At 44.9% G+C, this 17,900-nt stretch overlaps 1 protein-coding gene across 1 annotated transcript in view; it reads right to left on the bottom strand.

Moving 5' to 3' along the window:
* Window positions 1-1,955: 1,955 nt before the first annotated feature.
* The window catches only part of LOC101858791, a 27,637-nt gene continuing 11,692 nt past the window's right edge, over window positions 1,956-17,900 (bottom strand). Inside the window, exons 6-12 of the mRNA XM_005102360.3 lie at window positions 10,639-10,874; window positions 9,496-9,592; window positions 8,236-8,347; window positions 7,266-7,425; window positions 6,572-6,634; window positions 4,608-4,748; window positions 1,956-4,027 (exon numbers count right to left, since the gene is read on the bottom strand). Of these exons, the coding sequence (XP_005102417.1) occupies window positions 3,862-4,027; window positions 4,608-4,748; window positions 6,572-6,634; window positions 7,266-7,425; window positions 8,236-8,347; window positions 9,496-9,592; window positions 10,639-10,874 (975 nt within the window). The 3' untranslated portion in view covers window positions 1,956-3,861. The remainder of the gene's footprint in view (window positions 4,028-4,607; window positions 4,749-6,571; window positions 6,635-7,265; window positions 7,426-8,235; window positions 8,348-9,495; window positions 9,593-10,638; window positions 10,875-17,900) is intronic.

Here is a 17,900-nt window from a genome sequence, read left to right as displayed (position 1 = left end):
GTGTGTGTGTGTGTGTGTGTGTGTGTGTGTGTGAGTGTATGTGTGCATGCGCGAATGCATGCATACGTGTCCGAGTGCACGTGTAGTAAAACACCAAACTTATGTCCCAGGACCTGGATAAAAACGATTTATCTAATATGTTATCTTATGATAGGTACTGGTTTCTGTCAATCCATATTCGATATAATATGATAGAGGTATGAAGAACGGACCATTGTAGCTTGAAGCGGTTGAACATTGTTCAAACTTACTCCTTGACATAACTGGCAACTGTGACCCTAAGTGATGTCGCTATTTGTCGGCGCTTTTGTTACGAGGTCGTTCTCCTTTTGTAATACTAATACTAAATATTTGTTGGGTTTTTTTCACAATGGCTAAGGTCGACGTTTCTATACTGCCTCAGCGGTATCATTGCTTTAACACTTCATCCTTAATAAGTTTACGATTTTCCTCTTTTTCCTCCTCCGCTGCCTTTTCCGCTTCCTCCTCCTCGTCCCCCTCCTCCTCCTCGTCTTCGTCCTCCTCATCGCCCTACTCCTCCTCCAGTGACATTTTTTTTTAAAATTAGGTCCCAACTCTTTTATACGCCACAGTTTCTTTACCTTTCCACATTCGTTTTATCGGCAAATCGTCTCTTGCCTCGAGGCATAGATTTCGCCGAGACATTCGTGGTGCATAGTCCCCAGTGTATTTGTTTCGGCCAACGTCAATGTTTTGCTCCTTTCCCACGGTCTACAGTTTCTTCTCTTTGTCATTTCGTAATGACATCATTCCTATCATAGCTGATCTTTCTTCATAGACTGCCCCTCCTCCTTTTTAATGAAGGCGATCAGTCATAGCCTGGCACATCCCTGAATCATACTGGCTTGACCGAGTTCTATGGCACAGCTTTGATTTGTGTTTATTTTACTTTTTTCTTTTTTTTTTCTTTCTTTCTTTTTTCTTGGGGGGTGGATCAGTGTTCACATCAGACCTTATCTCTTCCTCAGTAATAGTAAGACTAAGCGGAAGACGAGAGGCTGAAAATTATTGCTTAGATTATCGAAAGAGGTCGTCATAGAATTGGCTAACCCCCCCCCCCCCCCCCCCAGTTCTAACCTATAAGTCATGCCATAGGTCACCCTACCTAGAAACAACAACTTACATCTATAGATTAGTTAGACATGACATTCGCATGCCATTACAAGGGCGGTTAGGATAGCACTTGAAAGGTATTATGTTTTGACCACTGTCACGGTTTGTCAACCGGACAGCGACCCCCTCCCCCCCCCCCCCCCCGGCCCTTAAGTTCCCCTGGGTAAGACAGATTTGTTCTGGATTCCTTGGAAATGTTTGACTGAGCTCACCCTTGGTTTTTATTTCTGATATCCATTCCCGTTTTAAATCCTTATTACCCGAGTCTTGAACGTTCCAAGTGAGTATTTTTTTTTTTACCACGGTAATCCAAACATGATATCAAAACAACTTCAGGCTCAAAATATTACAACCTGAGGTTTTAACAGAATTCCTGTCATGTATTACGACAAAGGACTCGAAAATAAATAGATTAAGGCTCGTTTCACCCAACATAACAAAATCTTCTTCTTCTTCTATCCCGTGGTTGGGGCAACCGTGGGGGCACCACTGCATCTGAAAACCAGCTCTCGCCATCTATTTACTATTTTGTCCTCTGCTTTCCTCAGATTGTCACCTATCGTCTTTCTTGTCCACTCTGTAATGTTGTCCTCCAATCTCCTTCTCTGCCTTCCTCTCTTTCTCTTTCCTTGTACAGTTCCTTGCAGGATTGTTTTGGCAATCCTGTGGATCTTGCGATATGCCCATACAATTTTAATTTTTGTCTCTTCACTGTTGTCAGTAGATCTTCAAGCTGCCCCACTACGTTGGTGATTCTCTTTCGTACCTCAGCGTTTGAAAAAAATCAGTCTGATTCAAAAACATGAAAGAAAGCAAGAGAACATTTATTTCATATTTAGGAAAATAACTATTTATTTATTCTCGAATTGTTCAGAGATCAAAATGTTAAGGAGCACAAAGGGCATTCTTTCTTTGCCTTTTTGGAAATAAGAATCAGGTTTGAATATTTAGTGATATTCAAATCAGTGTCACCACTTGCCTCTCTCCTCATCGCTTGTCCTACTAGAAATGTAATATGTCCCTTCCCTCCTTGTAATACTGTCCTGTTAAAGCGTACTGTCGATTGATTTAAGCTATGCCTATCTTTGCTTCTGAACTCCACTCCTCTAACCGCTCTATCAGATGGCTGTTCCCATGACTCCCCTTGTATAGCTATCACTATTACAAACAACCGATTTTTTTTCTATTATATACGCTTCCAGTCTATAAAAAACAGTAGCAATCACCTAGCCGTGAAATAAGAAACTAACACCATATTTGACTTTCGGTCGCCAACTAAAGTCACCTCAGTTACCTGTATATTCCTAAGGTAATCCGAATCTATCATTCCCTCTTACTTTACTTTGTTGTCCACTGTTCAAATTACGAATGTCAACCTTTCTTCCACTTTAAAAAAAATAAGAGTTTTTCCTCTCTATAATTTTGAAAGCAGCTTTTAAAAAAAAGCCTGTGTCTTTTACTATTTCTGGAAGAAGACTATCAACAACTTTTCAGCCGTTACTTCGACATATTTACCTCGTTACCCATGACCACCTACCATGTACCCAGTGCACACTGCCACTCGAATTCAGTCAAACTGATTAGGGTCCAGCTACATTCTCTTCCACAGAGGGATCATGACCACCACCGTTTTGGCACAATACGCCCTTTTCAACTCACGACCTTGAAATACCAACACCTTTGATTGTGAAGGTCATATTGAATTAAAATGGTAGCGTTTGCCCCCTCCACGGAAAAGTGTGGCTGGTCCTGACTCATTCAAATGAATTCGACTGGCAGTGAACACTCAGTACTACCTCCGTCACTACAACTCGGTGGTTGGGGGGGGGGGTATTTCACCAACACCACCGTCATCAACTTTATGAACCACGCCCTCGACCGCCATCACGATCAATACACTGGTCATCCAAGACCATAACTTTAACTATCTATCCCCTATGATACAGTTGTCCCTGGGCCGCGTCCGGCCTGGCGAACAATCATATCCGTCCCGCGATAGAATAGAATTTAAGTATCCGTCCTTAGAAGCTGCACGACACAGAACCTTACTCCGAAATTAGTTGCCAAGGAAAGATACCCAAAAAATCCAGCTCTGCATCATTAGCATAAGAGCAAAAAGTTGATATGTTTTGATGCGTTATTATTTCAACTTCTGTCTGTTTTAATTCGTTTTATTGTTTTTTTTTATAAAACGTTTGATTTCGTGGCTGTTTATCCAGTTCGGCCCCAACTTGAAGGGTAGTTTCCGTTTGCCCCCCCCCCCCCCCCCAAAAAAAAAGAATCCGTGCGATTGAGTTTGACACCCCTTCTCTAAGAGGAGATCAGTTTCTTCCACCTCCTCCGGGTGTCCCCCATCATGACCCCCACACAAACAGGTTATATTTAGTACTAGAGTTCGTGGCAGTGATGTCCCCCACGTAAACAAACGATGTCTGCGTGTATCCACTCTGAGACGCAGAACCTCAAGGGCGCAGTTCAGCAGACGGGTGAGTGCTTTTCGAGACTTACGTGGAGGCGTCTCGGCGGTCTTAGGAGGAAATCTACAAGCTTCCACTGAAATATGGGGGCAGGGTGGTGTTAAACATACTAGAACTCGTGGGGAGCGGGAGGGGGGGGGCGACGTGTTCATGTAAATGGGGGCACGCCGGCCATGTCCATGAGGGTAAGAAGGCCCCCATGCCTGACACATGTTAATCAAGTTATTATATATAACATCTTTGCCCCTATCTAAACTGTCCCGTCTGCCTGATGATCAGCCTCTTCCACCTCCTCCCTGTGCTGCCGAATAGCGGCAACGGTGCTGTCCATCATCTGGGCAACCTTCACCCAGGGAGGGGGCAAGGGCGCTCTCAGTATCTTGTCGGTGTCCACTGGCATCGGGATGTCGCGGATCCTGCAAAAGGGCAAGTAACCAATTCAAAAAGACAGCCAGTCATGATAAATGTTATTATGGTGGACAGGCAATGCGAATGTATGGGGCAGACGAAAAGTTCCATCGTCAATCTTCGACACTTGCATCCACTCTATGTGCAACAGTGCACTGTTGTTGGCACAATCGTGTTCACATACGTGTAAGCTTTTCTTGGTGTTTACAAGAATGAAAAATATACAATAAGGACTGATGTCCGCGAATACAATTTGAGCAATCGACAAGATCCAACTTACAAAAATATATTATGTCTTCTTATGTCTGAAATAGTACATCACAGGAGTAGGCTTCTATTGTCAATAGTATATCATAGGTTTAGCCTTTACTGACAACAGTATATCACAGGTTTAGTTCCACTGACAACAGTATATCACAGGTTTAGCTTCTACTGGCAAAAGTAGCCTTCATCACAGGAGTATCTACTAATGACAACAGTATTTGATAGGTATATTTTGGCAGCAACATATCAAGAGAGCAGAAATTGTCTTCAAACTTACATTTCTCAGGTCATTGTATCAAGGTTCAAATGATAGCGAGTACTAACTTTGTAAATCCTGTTTCGCTGTATCGCAGACTAATTGGTTCCTTTTTCTCAGTGGCAAACAGTACGTCCATTTTGCCGAATGCGTCGTCTAACAGATGATACATACAGGATTGCAAGCGGCCATAATACTGGTCTTGGAACCTTAGAGAACAAAGTTTTTTCATTTGATATATGCAGCAGCTGACTGGAATAAAAACAATATTGAAGTCGGGGTCGACTTTTTGCAATCAAACAAAGTGTTGTACACACAATATACGGACTATTAACAGTACAGACAATGCTCGAATAAAAAAAATGCGAGTATCTGTAAGTCACTGGCAATGCGTTTGACACTTAATCTGTGTTCATTGGGAGAGGAAAGTAGTTGATATCGTTCAGTTTGTTCATTTTGAATTTTAGGATTTAAGTTTGTAAAAGACGAGGGGAGGGGGGAAGGAGTGAGGAGAGAGAGAGTGGGGGGGGGGGGGAGAGACATAGAGAAAGAGAGAGGAACAGGGAGAGGGAGGAAATGAGGAAGGAAGAAAGAGAATGTGATGATGGAATCAAACGTAAAGGCAAGTGTTAAAGGACTGTAGGTCGTGACAACGAAGTCTTTTCTGTTGGGTTTAAAACTGTAACTACTACTACTACTACTACTACTACTACTACTACTACTACTACTACTACTACTATGTCCTACTATTACCATCATTAGTATATAGACCCTATCTTAATTATTGTTGATACTATGTCTTCTAATACCAGCTCTATTGCGGTGTTCACACATACAGGAGTAGAGTAGAACGAGCAATTCCCGATAAGATATTGTCAAATTCAGGTTTAATCGTGACGAGCATCTGGCCATGACTGTTGGCGTTATAATGTCGGCAAGCACTCAGGGAGACGCTCGCCGTGCAATAATTTAGGACGGTGAGCATATCGTAGAGCGTCTCGCCGAGCGTCTTGCTGAGCAATTAGTTTGAATCCTGGCCACTTGCAAAGCCAAGAAACGTAGCGGCCGAGTAAAATTTCACACGCCGACAAAGTCGACGACCATGCTGACCATCTCGCCGACCCGTCGCTGAGTTAGTCGGTGTGCAATGTTGTAATATATAAAGAGGGGGCAAAATGTTTGTGTTCATTCCTTCAACATGTCTCGTATGACACAGATGATGGATGTATACTTCATGTATAAATAATAATGGTGCCCTTGCTGTTGTGCTGGTGCAAGAAGAGGAGGAGGACCAGTTGGGTTAGACCACGGCTCATAAGAGCTCAGGACAGTTTGAGAAGCTGATGGCTGAACTGCAAGTTGAAGATGCGGCATCCCTCAGGAACCTCCTCCGAGCTTCTCCAGAGTTTTTTCCAAGAAATACAGAAAAAATTGGCCCCACCATCCACAAGGCGAACACTTTCTGGAGGCAGTCACAGAAACATGACATCAAGCTGGTTGTCAGTTTTCGATACCTGGCAACAGGAAATATTTACAAGCTCGTCGTGTCAACTTTTGCACGCTGTGCTTGAGTAACTCAGACTCCCCGTGCAAGATGTTTACACAGCGAGAAATAATTTAACCCGCAAAGTATGAAATTTAACACAGCTACCATTCAGATCTCGTCGGCGTGTCATTGTCACTCGGCAACATATTATGCATCTTTGCAAGCCGAGCTATTGCTGATACTCCCGGAGTCAGTACTCCCCGAGTTTTCCCCAAGCGAGTTATTGAGTCGGCGACTCATTTTTCGCTCGGCAAAAATTTTAATCATGTTTGAAAATTTCGGCAAGCTTCCCGTGTAATAATTTCACACGTCGAGCATGAAATATCACTCGGGGAGGGAGGCCGATTGCTCGGTGAAATGTATCCAGAGTAGACCCGACTTGCAGGACTAAGCAATTTTGTCTTACTCGGCTTTGTTACTCCTGTATGTGTGAATACCGCATAAAACGTAAAAAGATGCAAAAAAATCGTGACTGTTCTTCTTCACCTCACGGGATCCAAAGCATGTCGTGGCTGTATGGACAAGCAGTCTGTCGGGGCCGGGGTCTCTCTGTGGGGTTTTAGTGGGGAGGTTAATCAATGGGAAGCACACTTATTTGACTGGTGGTTACGATTGTATGGCCGATCGGAAAGTTGTCTATGTTGTGTGCATTTACGAAACGAAAATGGTCTTTCATAAATAGTAACTTTGACAAGATATAGTTCCTCATAAATTGGTTCTCAGACCTGAACATCAACGGGACCAAATAAAAGAAAATTGTTATGGCAAAATGGCAAAAAATAAACCAAAAAAGGGAAATTAATTACTAATAAATTAGCTACGTCGAAAAACGCTTTTTCGGGCATTTCTCAAAAATACTTCATGCCCCCCATAGATGGTATCATTACTTTTATTGAAGCTAAAATTCCTTACCCAATTTTCCCATTCAAAATGTACAAGATTCATAGTTCAGCTTTACTAGGTCAAGCCCCAGGCGATCAGTTAACCAGAGTTGCCATGAAACGGTGTTGTTTGTTGAAGTCCATTTTCACTCACAGAGTCCCTGTCCCAGTTGTCTAGTCTGTGCTAGAAACATTGGTCCGCACAAAATAATTTAGTGAGTTCCCATAGTGGAAATATTACAAATCAGATGGCCGTTCCTCCCTCCGTGCTGGATAGTTGGCCTGGCATGTCAACTTACGCTTCACCCATTTCTCCATCTGGGTCTATCTCGGCGTCCCCTTCCGGAACGTCCGACTGCCGTGAGGTTGCTGGGGCCTCCTTTCCGGTCGCTGGTTTTGGTGCAGCTTCTGCTTTAGTCTGGGCTTTAGGTTTTGTGGCTACGTCCTCAGTAACTGTTTCTACAAAAGACGGAAAATAAAGAAATTAAATCAAATCCTAGACAGGAAGCATTACAGCTTTTGACGAATAATATAAAGTACAGTGATATGGTAACACTTTTCTCATACCCACAGAACGTAGCCTTTTGATGAATACGCAATATTATATTATCAGTAGGTTTTGCTTTATCATTTTGTTTAAACTTCTATTTGCTTCTAGATTAACTCCTCACTAAATCTAAATTCTGACGATGGGGCAGGGCTTAAATCACCAAGATTTGTTTTTATTTGTTTAGTTTCCATCTCTAAATAGGTATTTCAAAGACAGGCATTGTATTTCTTCATCACACATCAGGGCACTGAATTAAAAAGGAAAATTTCATGAATGTTTAAGAATGGTCAAAGTCTCTCAGTTACTGTGTGCCTTTTAGACTTAGACAGCTGCCATCCACCAATGCCCCGTCCCTTCGTCAAATCCCAGTTCCCATTCTAACAAACACACACACACACACACACACACACACACACACACACACACACACTCGTACATCACAGAGAGACAGACATTCATGTTAATACTGAACGCTTGATTTATAGAGGATGGACCTATCCAACGGCCTTTTCTATACGACTCAGGGTGGGTTTTTTTAACAAACAAAAATAAAACCCCAAAACCATCCTTGAGTTGTTAAAAAAACTTAAAATTAAAGATTCGAACTTTGGTCATCTGGCACACAGTATTTCAAAGGTATTGTAACCAAGCTAACAGCGTACCAACAAAAGTACATGTACTCCTGTTGTACTCGTATCATTTACAGTGCGGTCACAAACCGGAAATAAAGCTTTCATTTGACTCTGCAGCCATGGCGGCCAGTCTTGCTTCTTCCGCTTCTGCTTCCTCCTGCTGTCGTTTGCTGATGGCCTCTGCGGTACAGCAAGCTCTCTGGGACAGAAGGAAAGCAAGATTACCATATGGGCCATTATTAAGAATATCAGTACAATTTCGAAAACATTTCCTTTTCAACCTTTAGTTTTGCTTTTTTGCTAAATTCGGCATGTCTCTTGGGTAGCTTTTTTCCCTTTATGTTGAATTCACGTTATATTATGGTACCGAGCATATTGATACGCTTTGTTTACAGTGGATAAGCGGGTATATATAAGGGGAAAGGGGGGAGGTGCTATAGCTTTTAAAATCTTTTTTTCTATGTTTTAGGCTTTTAATCGTTGCTTTGAGAACTGTTGGAACAGAATCCCAGAAATTTTTGCGATCTATGTTTTTCAAAGTATTTTACAGCTGTGAATGCCATCGTAATACATGTATTATGTCACATTGTAGAGTCAAACTAAAAATATTTATATATGACACATTGTTTGAATTTATCATTCTACTTTATTTCTTTTGTAGGCGTACAGTACTGCTTGGTCCACAGTCTATTTTACATCCTACATTAAATTAATTGTTAATTGTAATGGACGTGTAGACAGTAGAATATGCAAACACTGAAAATCACTTCACAATTGTTTCTGTTGCGCTTTTGCGTCAGTGCCTCTTTTGGTTCAAACAGCACATTGACAACAACATCAACAATAACAACAACAACAACGACAACAACAACTAAAGATAAACAAGAAGTGAGTGAACAGGAAATAAAGACATTTATCTCTTTCTCTTTTTCTTTGGCGTGGGTATACGAGTTTAGCACTTGTATTTCTTGAGAAAATGGTTCGTTAAGAGATGAGAATTATGTTGTCTGTATTTTCCCATTTTCCCAAAACCGGACCTTCGGTCAGCAGACTGTCGCGAAACAGAGCTAAGCCAATAAATAATGTTCGCTGGAAATATGCCAACACACACTAGTGTGATTTCAGCTGATGAATGCCTCAGTCGACTTTCAGCTTGGTTTGTGAGGTAACTGGCTATATGTATCGCGAGTCTGCCCAGGGTGGGGTAGAAGGGTGTCCACTTTGTAGCCTTCGCCATGACATGGCAATAATTTTACCTTCGCCTAGGTCCTATCAAGGCTTACAATCTATCTTTCCTGGCCCCTCCTTTTTCTCCTCAAAGCCCGTAAGCTCAACGTCAACACCCACCTGAAGTGAAACTGCAAAATCAGAGAAGTTATCGACGGCTTGAACCAGCAAAGTGAAGCAAACTGTTCTTTTCCAGTCTTCTTTTGCATCAAAGTTTCTGAAGACCAAAAAAGTGATATCTGCTACAAAGGCATTAATATTTCACGGAACACTGCTTCTTTCTGGGTTTTCATAATTAAACATAAAGCATTAATTATACAAACACGACAAATGATCTCTTTTAAGCACAAGGGGGGCTATCCCGAAGAATGCTGCTTTGAGAAACTCAAAGGTAAAGTTTTTGGGTCCTTATTCAGCTTCTTTAAAAGACAAGGAGAGTTTTCTCTATAACCAAACAAATATAGACACCAATGAAACCAAACTTTTCCTTCAGGTAGGGCAATGCCCGCTTTTGGTGCAGGTCTAGATTTCTGGAAACCCCCGCTTGTCCTTAAAAACGACCGAATGATAAGTACCTCCGCCATTCATACCAAGGCGGCTATGCTAAGGTTTTTTCGATCGGGTGTCTTTGGGCCAACTTTGAACAAGAAGCGATAAACACAGATCTACATTTTAAAAAAACCGGGCGCGCACTATGATGACAAGCGATAGCAATTTTGAATTGCTGTCTATGTCTGTGTGATAATGTGTACTTGTGTTGCTTTTATGTAATCTCAATCTTTTTAATGAGTACTTTGTAAATGATATTGTAATCCGAAAATCCATAAACTGATTTTTGAACATTGGTAATCACACATTTATTCTCTATTTGTTCTATCCCTTAATTATAGTATCTTCTTTACTACTTCAAACACACACACATACAGTACAGAGAGAGAAAGAGAGAGAGAGGGGGGGCGGAGAGAGAGAGAGAGAGAGAGAGAGAGAGAGAGAGAGAGAGAAACACTATTATGCAAACACAAACATGCACATACACGTACTCAATCACACACACATACACACACACAAACATGCATACACATACACACAGATACACACACCCACAAGTGCAAACGAGATGGCATCAATAAATACTGCATCTCTCTCTCTCTCTCTCTCTCTCTCTCTCTCTCTCTCTCTCTCTCTCTCTCTCTCTCTCTCTCTCTCTCTCTCTCTCTATCAATTCTCGGCAACTCACAGTCCCTTGCTTAATGTTCTACTAACCGGAAATAAAGCTTATCCACCTCGGTTGCCATGACGCTGAACAACGCTTCCTGGATTTCACAGCTTTCGTCGTCTTGCAGAATATCCTCCCTCATGTTATTTACATCAAAATCCGGGTTTACCAAATTGATTGGAGCCTTGGGTATCTTCCGTGTCGGCTTCTCGGAAGCTTGTGGGTCTTCGTCTCCATCTCCTTCTGCCTCGCTGTTAGTGCTGCTGACGCTTTCAGGTACGTGCTTAGAGAGGAATTACAATCCTTACGTGCAAGCATTATGTACAACAATAAGTTATCAAATTATTATAGATCTAATGTGATGTTGAATTCTCAATTGAGAATTCGATTCCGGGGTTCGCCGGGTAGGGTGATGTACCCTTAGGAAAGCTGCTCCACACTTTTCTCCTTTGTTAATCACACTGTAAAAAGACACTTGGAAACGCTAGACATTAAATTTATGTGAATGATATTGATGAGTTCTTATGAGACTGAAACAGTATTCGTTCTCCTAACAACTTGGATGATGAAGGGTAGACCCACACCGGCGTCGGGCCCGACGGTCAGACCGGACCGTTTTCCAACACAAAAGAATGAACGCCGGCAGAACAGTAAGGACAGGGAATAAAAAACGACAACCCGCCCACACCAAAACCCGACGTCCCGGACCAGACGGTTTAGGAATGAACTTGTTCATTCCACGCCGTCCGTCGGGCGAAAGGGGGGCAATTTTCGTAGACCTTGCCTCTGTAAATTCTGTCCCCTTTCCCGCCACGGTCTGTTGGTTTTTGTCTTGAGAGTGGGCGCTCGCCGCGATGATAACAGACGATATAACATGAGAATGAGAGCAGGAAAGGAGGCAAAAGGAGAAAATTTTAAAGCAGATCATTTTCCATCGCTGTTGGGGACCTGTTGAATGAGAGGCAAACAACGTAACCCCTAGACCACGAGAGCCCCCCCCCCCCCCTTTTTTTTTCCTAACCACAACAAGAATAACAACTTTCTCCTCTTGCTACACTCAATTTTCTACTATTAGTACAATTAAACTGATGTTGTCTGACCGTCGGGTACCGGTGGCGGTATGGGCGCCATAGCCGGCAGAAAATCGTCGGGTCTGGTCTGACCATCGGGCCCGACGCCGGTGTGGGTCTAGCCTAATCCAAATAAAATGGGTAGCGAAACGAATTATCGTGAGGCCGTGTGAGCATTTCATCTGTGGATATAAATAGTTACGTTACCTAATAATACAGTACACCTTTCATACTGTGTTCAGACTGTGCCCTAATAATGATAACCCTGAGATCAAAGTATGTTTTAAAATAAATGGACACAGTTGTGCTGGACACATGACCAAATAGAAATCATCGTAATTTTTGTTTTCTTCATTACCGATGTATCGCCGTTGTCCAGGCATTGAAGAAAAAAATTAACACCTCATCATAGAAAGGAGATCTCCTTCGTCGGATTAAAGTCCTAAAGGAAAATGAAAGAGTATTTTAAAATTGAATAGTTCTTTTTATTTTTTATTTTTTTTTGTGGGGAGAAGTATTTTATGGCGCTCGCAACTGCATATGGTCGTATGAGCGCGCGGGACACACCAAACATTTTCAGTCGGTAGAAAATTTTGAATTTTGCCCTGGTGGCGGCCGAAGCCTACTTTTATTGATTTTGGACAACCAAGGGATCTTTAACATGAGCAACTTATACATGAGACCTCCGAGATTTTTCGCCCTTGTCCGAGAAGGCTAGGTGTAGATCTTTCCTACCAGAAGATCAGGGGTTTGGCTGAAAGACAGCAGTAAGAGGGAGCCAAGGAGAAGCTGTAAAAAGGTTTCAAAAAGGAGAGGAGGCAAAGGAGGTGAGGAGGTGGAGGTAGAAAGTCGAGACGAAAGCAGACGACAGAATATTGCAAGAGAGAAGGAAAAAAGGTGAAAAGAGACAGTTTTAGAAAAGAAAATGTTTCCGTCGCTACCCGGATTCGAACCAGAGACCTTTGAATGAGAAGCGAACGCCTTAACATCGAGGCCACCAATTTCTAAATTGACCCAAAAAATGTAGCGCTTCTATGTGCAACTTTAAAAGATCAAACAATGATTTTATTTAGACCGAGGTTGTATCGAGAGCCGTATTGTCATCAACAGCAACAACAACGTGACACTGTGACTAGAATGCCGTCGAACAACCACATCCGGAACATGGTGTCTGAATTCCACACTGCCCTGATGGACGCCGGTACCCGTATTGTCGGCACTGTGAAACCAGGCAGGCACACAAAGACATGGGAAACCCCCACAGTTCGAAGAGCAATCCGGAGGCGAAATAGACTCTGGAAAGAGGTGCGAACCCGCCGCGAAGAATGGCTAGAGGCGTGCCACGTGGCGCAGGAGACGATCAACGATGCTAAGACCGACGCCTGGCGAAAACTGCTCGAGAAAACCACCAACTCACAGGACGACACCAAGATGTGGAAAATCATAAAAAGCCTCAACGGTACCCCTGAGACAAACTCGCCAAATGAAGCAATGTCACACAATGGGCGATTGGTGACATCAAGCAAGCATAAGGCGGACATATTCGCAGACCACTACGCGAACGTCTGCAGTCTAAACATGTCGAAAGAAGACAGAGCCGAAAACTGGCAACTCAAACAGCGACTGAAATACTTACGGAACAACCCAAGGGCAGACCAGCCCGATTTCACTATCGGGGAACTGAGGAATGCCATTGCAAAGATGAAGTCCCGCGGATCACCCGGACCAGACAACATCCCCCCGTCCTTCCTCAAAAACCTGGGTCCCAAGGCGCTGAAGAAACTGCTCTCCATCTTCAACTTGTCATTTCGCTCAGCTGATGTCCCACAAGTCTGGAAAGACGCCATCATTGTCCCCCTCCTCAAGACCGCCAAACCAGCATCGGAACTAACGTCGTTTAGACCGATAAGCCTCACATCCTGTGTCATCAAAGTTATGGAGAGAATGGTATCTGAACGACTGTACGACATGGCCGAGCGGAACGGCTGGTTTTCCGAACTGCAGGCTGGTTTCAGGAAGGGGAGATGTGTGGAAGACCAAATTCTGAGAATTACGCAGAAGATTTCCGATGGCTTCCAAAAGAAGGAAAAATCGGTACTCGTCCTCCTCGATTTTTCAAAGGCATACGACACGGTCTGGCGAGAACGCCTACTCCTCACCCTCCTGGACAGAGGTATCCCAGATACATACGTTTTATGGCTGAATGACTTCCTTCAAAATCGTCAAGCCAGGGTCCGATTCAATGGAATACTGAGTAATAGCAGGAAAATGAACCAAGGTCTCCCACAAGGTTCGGTCCTGGCACCCATCCTCTTCCTTTTTTATATCGACGAACTGGCGAAACTACTTCCGGACGATCTCACAATTTCACTCTACGCTGACGACGTCTCTATCCTCGCTTCATCACGCACGACACGAGACGCCGAAAGTCTGGCACAAAGAGCGGTGGACATCGTTGCTGACTGGAGCAGGCGATGGAAACTCACGCTAAACGGCTCAAAGAGCGAGACAACATTCTTCACGCTCGCAACATCTGACTCGGAATGGAAGCCGTGCATCACGATAAATAATTCGTCAATTAGGTATGAGCCCTACGCAAGACTCCTGGGAGTCACACTCGACCGCAGGCTCACGTTCAGGAAACAGGTTGAGACAGTAGTAGCTAAGGCCACACAGAAGATGAGGATGCTCGGCGCTGTAGCGCACTCAAAATGGGGATGGAGGAAAGACGACCTACGCAAGGTCTACCTCACTCATATACAAAGTGTTCTCAACTTTGCGAGCAGCAGCTGGCAACCGTGGCTGAACAAAACTCTGATAAATAATCTGGAGGTGATTCAAAACAGATGTCTGCGACTGATTACCACCCAAGCCCAGTCCTCACCGATCGAGGCACTTCGAGCTGAAACGGGGGTCCCAAGCATTCAGTCCACCATAAATGCTAACTGTCTCCGATCAAGAGAGAAGGCCCTCCGATTGAACAACGACCACCCTCGACGAATTGCGGCAACGGAACAAGTGCACAGACGCCTAAAAGGACGCAGGGATTTCCGAAAAAGGGCCGAAGACGTCAGCAAAAAGAGCCCACATCTGTTCGACTGCGAGAGAAGGCCCATCACTTACTTCGAAACCAGGCCCTGGGAACGTGGAATCAACCCCGACATCACTTTTCCCCACCGGTACGGCATAAGCGGAAGGAGTGACTCCAGTGGGAAGATTCAAAGCGCTGCTGTTCGTCGAGCACGAGAGCTTGGCGCACAGTACAATATCTACACTGACGGCTCGGCTAGGGCAGAAACAACGGACGGCGGCGCTGGAGTCGTCATCACAACGGGGAACCCGTCCAACCCTACCGTTGTCGAGACATTGAGGGAGAAAGGCGCCATATTTACGTGCTCTTTCGAGGAAGAAAGGAGAGCCTTGGAAATGGCCATTGACTGGATTGACAAAGAGTGCGATGCATCCAACTCGGTCGCTATCTTCACCGACAGTCAATCACTATGCATGGCACTAGTGGGAACATCACCATCCTTCGACCAATTGCGACTACGCATAAATAATGCAATACCTCAACCCACGATTCAGTGGATCCCTGGTCACCGCGATATCCTCGGCAACGATCTCGCTGACAGTAATGCCAAACTGGCAACAGCGCTGCCGGGTCCAGGCCGCCAAATTACTTATGACAGTGTGTGCGCCCAGATAAAACTAATTACAAAAGACCCCCCTATATGCCACACGCGGACGAAGGAAGTATACAGGGCATTTTCCTTAAAACGAGAGGCTCTTATTATGTCCCGCAGTGACCAGTCATTACTGGCAAAAATCAGGACCGGTCATTTCTCTGGGCTTCGGGCCTACAAAAATAGAATAGACAAAACATCGGATCCAATATGTCCATTGTGCAGCGAGGAGCCCCAAGATTTGGAGCACTGGCTGCAGAGATGCCCCGCCACGGAGGCCCGGCGGTGGCATCTCTTCGGGGAGGATCCAGGGAGGTTGGACTGCCTCACCCGCTACCCAAGGGAGGCGGTGGCCCTGGCGAAGAGCACACTCTTCGGGGCTCCGAACATTTCGAACGGATAGGCTACCACACACACACACACAGCAACAACACCAGAGAATGGTATCTGAACGACTGTACGACATAGCCGAGCGGAACGACTGGTTCTCCGAACTGCAGGCTGGTTTCAGGAGGGGAAGAGGTGTGAAAGACCAAAATGAGATTTACGCAAAAGATTTCCGATGGCTTCCAAAAGAAGGAAAAATCGGTACTCGTCCTCCTCGGTTTTTCAAAGGCATACGACACGGTCTGGCGCGACCGCCTATTTCACACCCTCCTAGACAGAGGTTTCCCAGATAAATACGTTTTGTGGCTGAATGACTTCCTTCAAAATCGTCAAGACCACCGATTCAACGGAATACTGAGTAAAAACAGGAAAATGAGCCAAGGCCTCCCACAGGCACCCATCCTCTTCCTCTTTTATATCGACGAACTGGAGAAACTACTTCCGGATGATCTCACAATTTCACTCTACGACGTCTCTATCCTCGCTTCATACTCACGGCACGAGACGCCGAAAGTCTGGCACAAAAAGCGGTAGACACTGTTGCTGACTGAAGTAGGCGATGGAAACTCACGTAGAACGGCTCGAAGAGCGAGACTACATTCTTCACGCTCGCAACATCTGATGCGGAATGGAAGCCATGCATCACGACAATTTGACAATTAAGTACGAGCCCTACGCAAGACTCATGGGGGTCAAACTCGACCGCAGGCTCATGTTCAGCAAACTGGTTGAGACAGTAATAGCTAAGGCCACACAGAAGATGAGAATGCTCGGCGCTGTCGCCCACTCAAAATGGAGATGGCGGAAAGACGACCTAAGCAAGGTCTACCTCAACCATATACAAAGTGTCCTCAACTTTAGGAGCAGCAGCTGGCAACCGTGGCTGAGCAAAGCTCTGATACATAATCTGGAAGTGGTTCAAAACAGATGTCTGCCACTGATCACCCCTCAAGCCCAGTCCTCACCGATCTAGGCACTTCGAGCTGAAACAGGGGTCCGAAGCATTGAGCCCACCATCAATGCTAACTTCCTCCGATCAAAAGAGAAGGTCTTGCGAATGAACAACGGCCACCCCCGACGACACCACAACCGAACAAGTGCACAGACTTCTAAAGGGACGCAGAGATTTCCGAAAAAGGGCCGAAAACGCCAGCTAAAAGAGCCCACATCAGTTCAACTGCGAGAGGAGGCCCATTGCTTATTTCGAAACCAGGCCTTGGGAACGGGGAATCAACCCCGACATCGTTATCCCCCACCTGTACGGCCTAAGCGGAAGGAGTGACCCCAGTGTGAAGATCCGAAGCGCTGCTCTTGATCGAGCACGAGAGCTTGGCGCACAGTACAATATCTACACTGACGGCACCGCGAGTGCAGGAACAACGGCTGGCGGCGCTGGGGTCGTCATCACAACGGGGGACCTGTCCAACCGGACGGTTGTCGAGACACTGAGGGAGAGGCACCATATTCACGTGCTCTTTCGAAGAAGAGAGAAGAGCCTTGGAAATTGACTGGATCGACAAACAGTGTGATGCATCCAACTCGGTCGCTATCTTCACTGACAGTCAATCGCTATGCATGAGATTGGTGGGAACATCCCCATCCCTTGACCAAATGCGACTACGCATGAATAATGCAACATCCCAATCCACCATTCAGTGGATCCCTGGTCACTGCGATATCCTTAGCAACGATCTTGCTGACAGTAATGCCAAACTGGATGGACCACGACGCCAAATTGCATATGAAAATGCGTGCACCCAGATAAAACTGATCACAAAAGACCCACCGATATCCCATACGTGGACGAATGAAATATACTGGGCAATTTCCTTAAAACGAGAGGCTCAAATTAAGTCCCGCAGTGACCAGTCACTACTGGCAAAAATCAGGATAGGTCACTTCTCTGGGCAGCAGGCCTACAAAAATAAATTAGACAAAACGTCGGACCCAATCTGTCCATTGTACTGCGAGGAGCCCCAAGATTTGGAACACTAGCTGCACAGATGCCCCACCACGGAGGTCCGGCGGTGGCATCTCTTTGGGGAGGATTCAGGATGGTTGGACTGCCTCACCCGCTATCCACGAGAGGCGATGGCCCTGGCAAAGAGCACGCTCTTCGGGGCTCCAAACGTTTCGAACGGATAGGCTACAACACACACACACATACAC

This window comes from Aplysia californica, unplaced genomic scaffold (genome assembly GCF_000002075.1).
Source record: "Aplysia californica isolate F4 #8 unplaced genomic scaffold, AplCal3.0 scaffold00322, whole genome shotgun sequence".
Lineage (NCBI taxonomy): Eukaryota > Metazoa > Mollusca > Gastropoda > Aplysiida > Aplysiidae > Aplysia > Aplysia californica.
The sequence above is the reverse complement of the archived record's forward strand: the minus strand, read 5'-3'. Positions and strand labels throughout refer to the sequence as shown.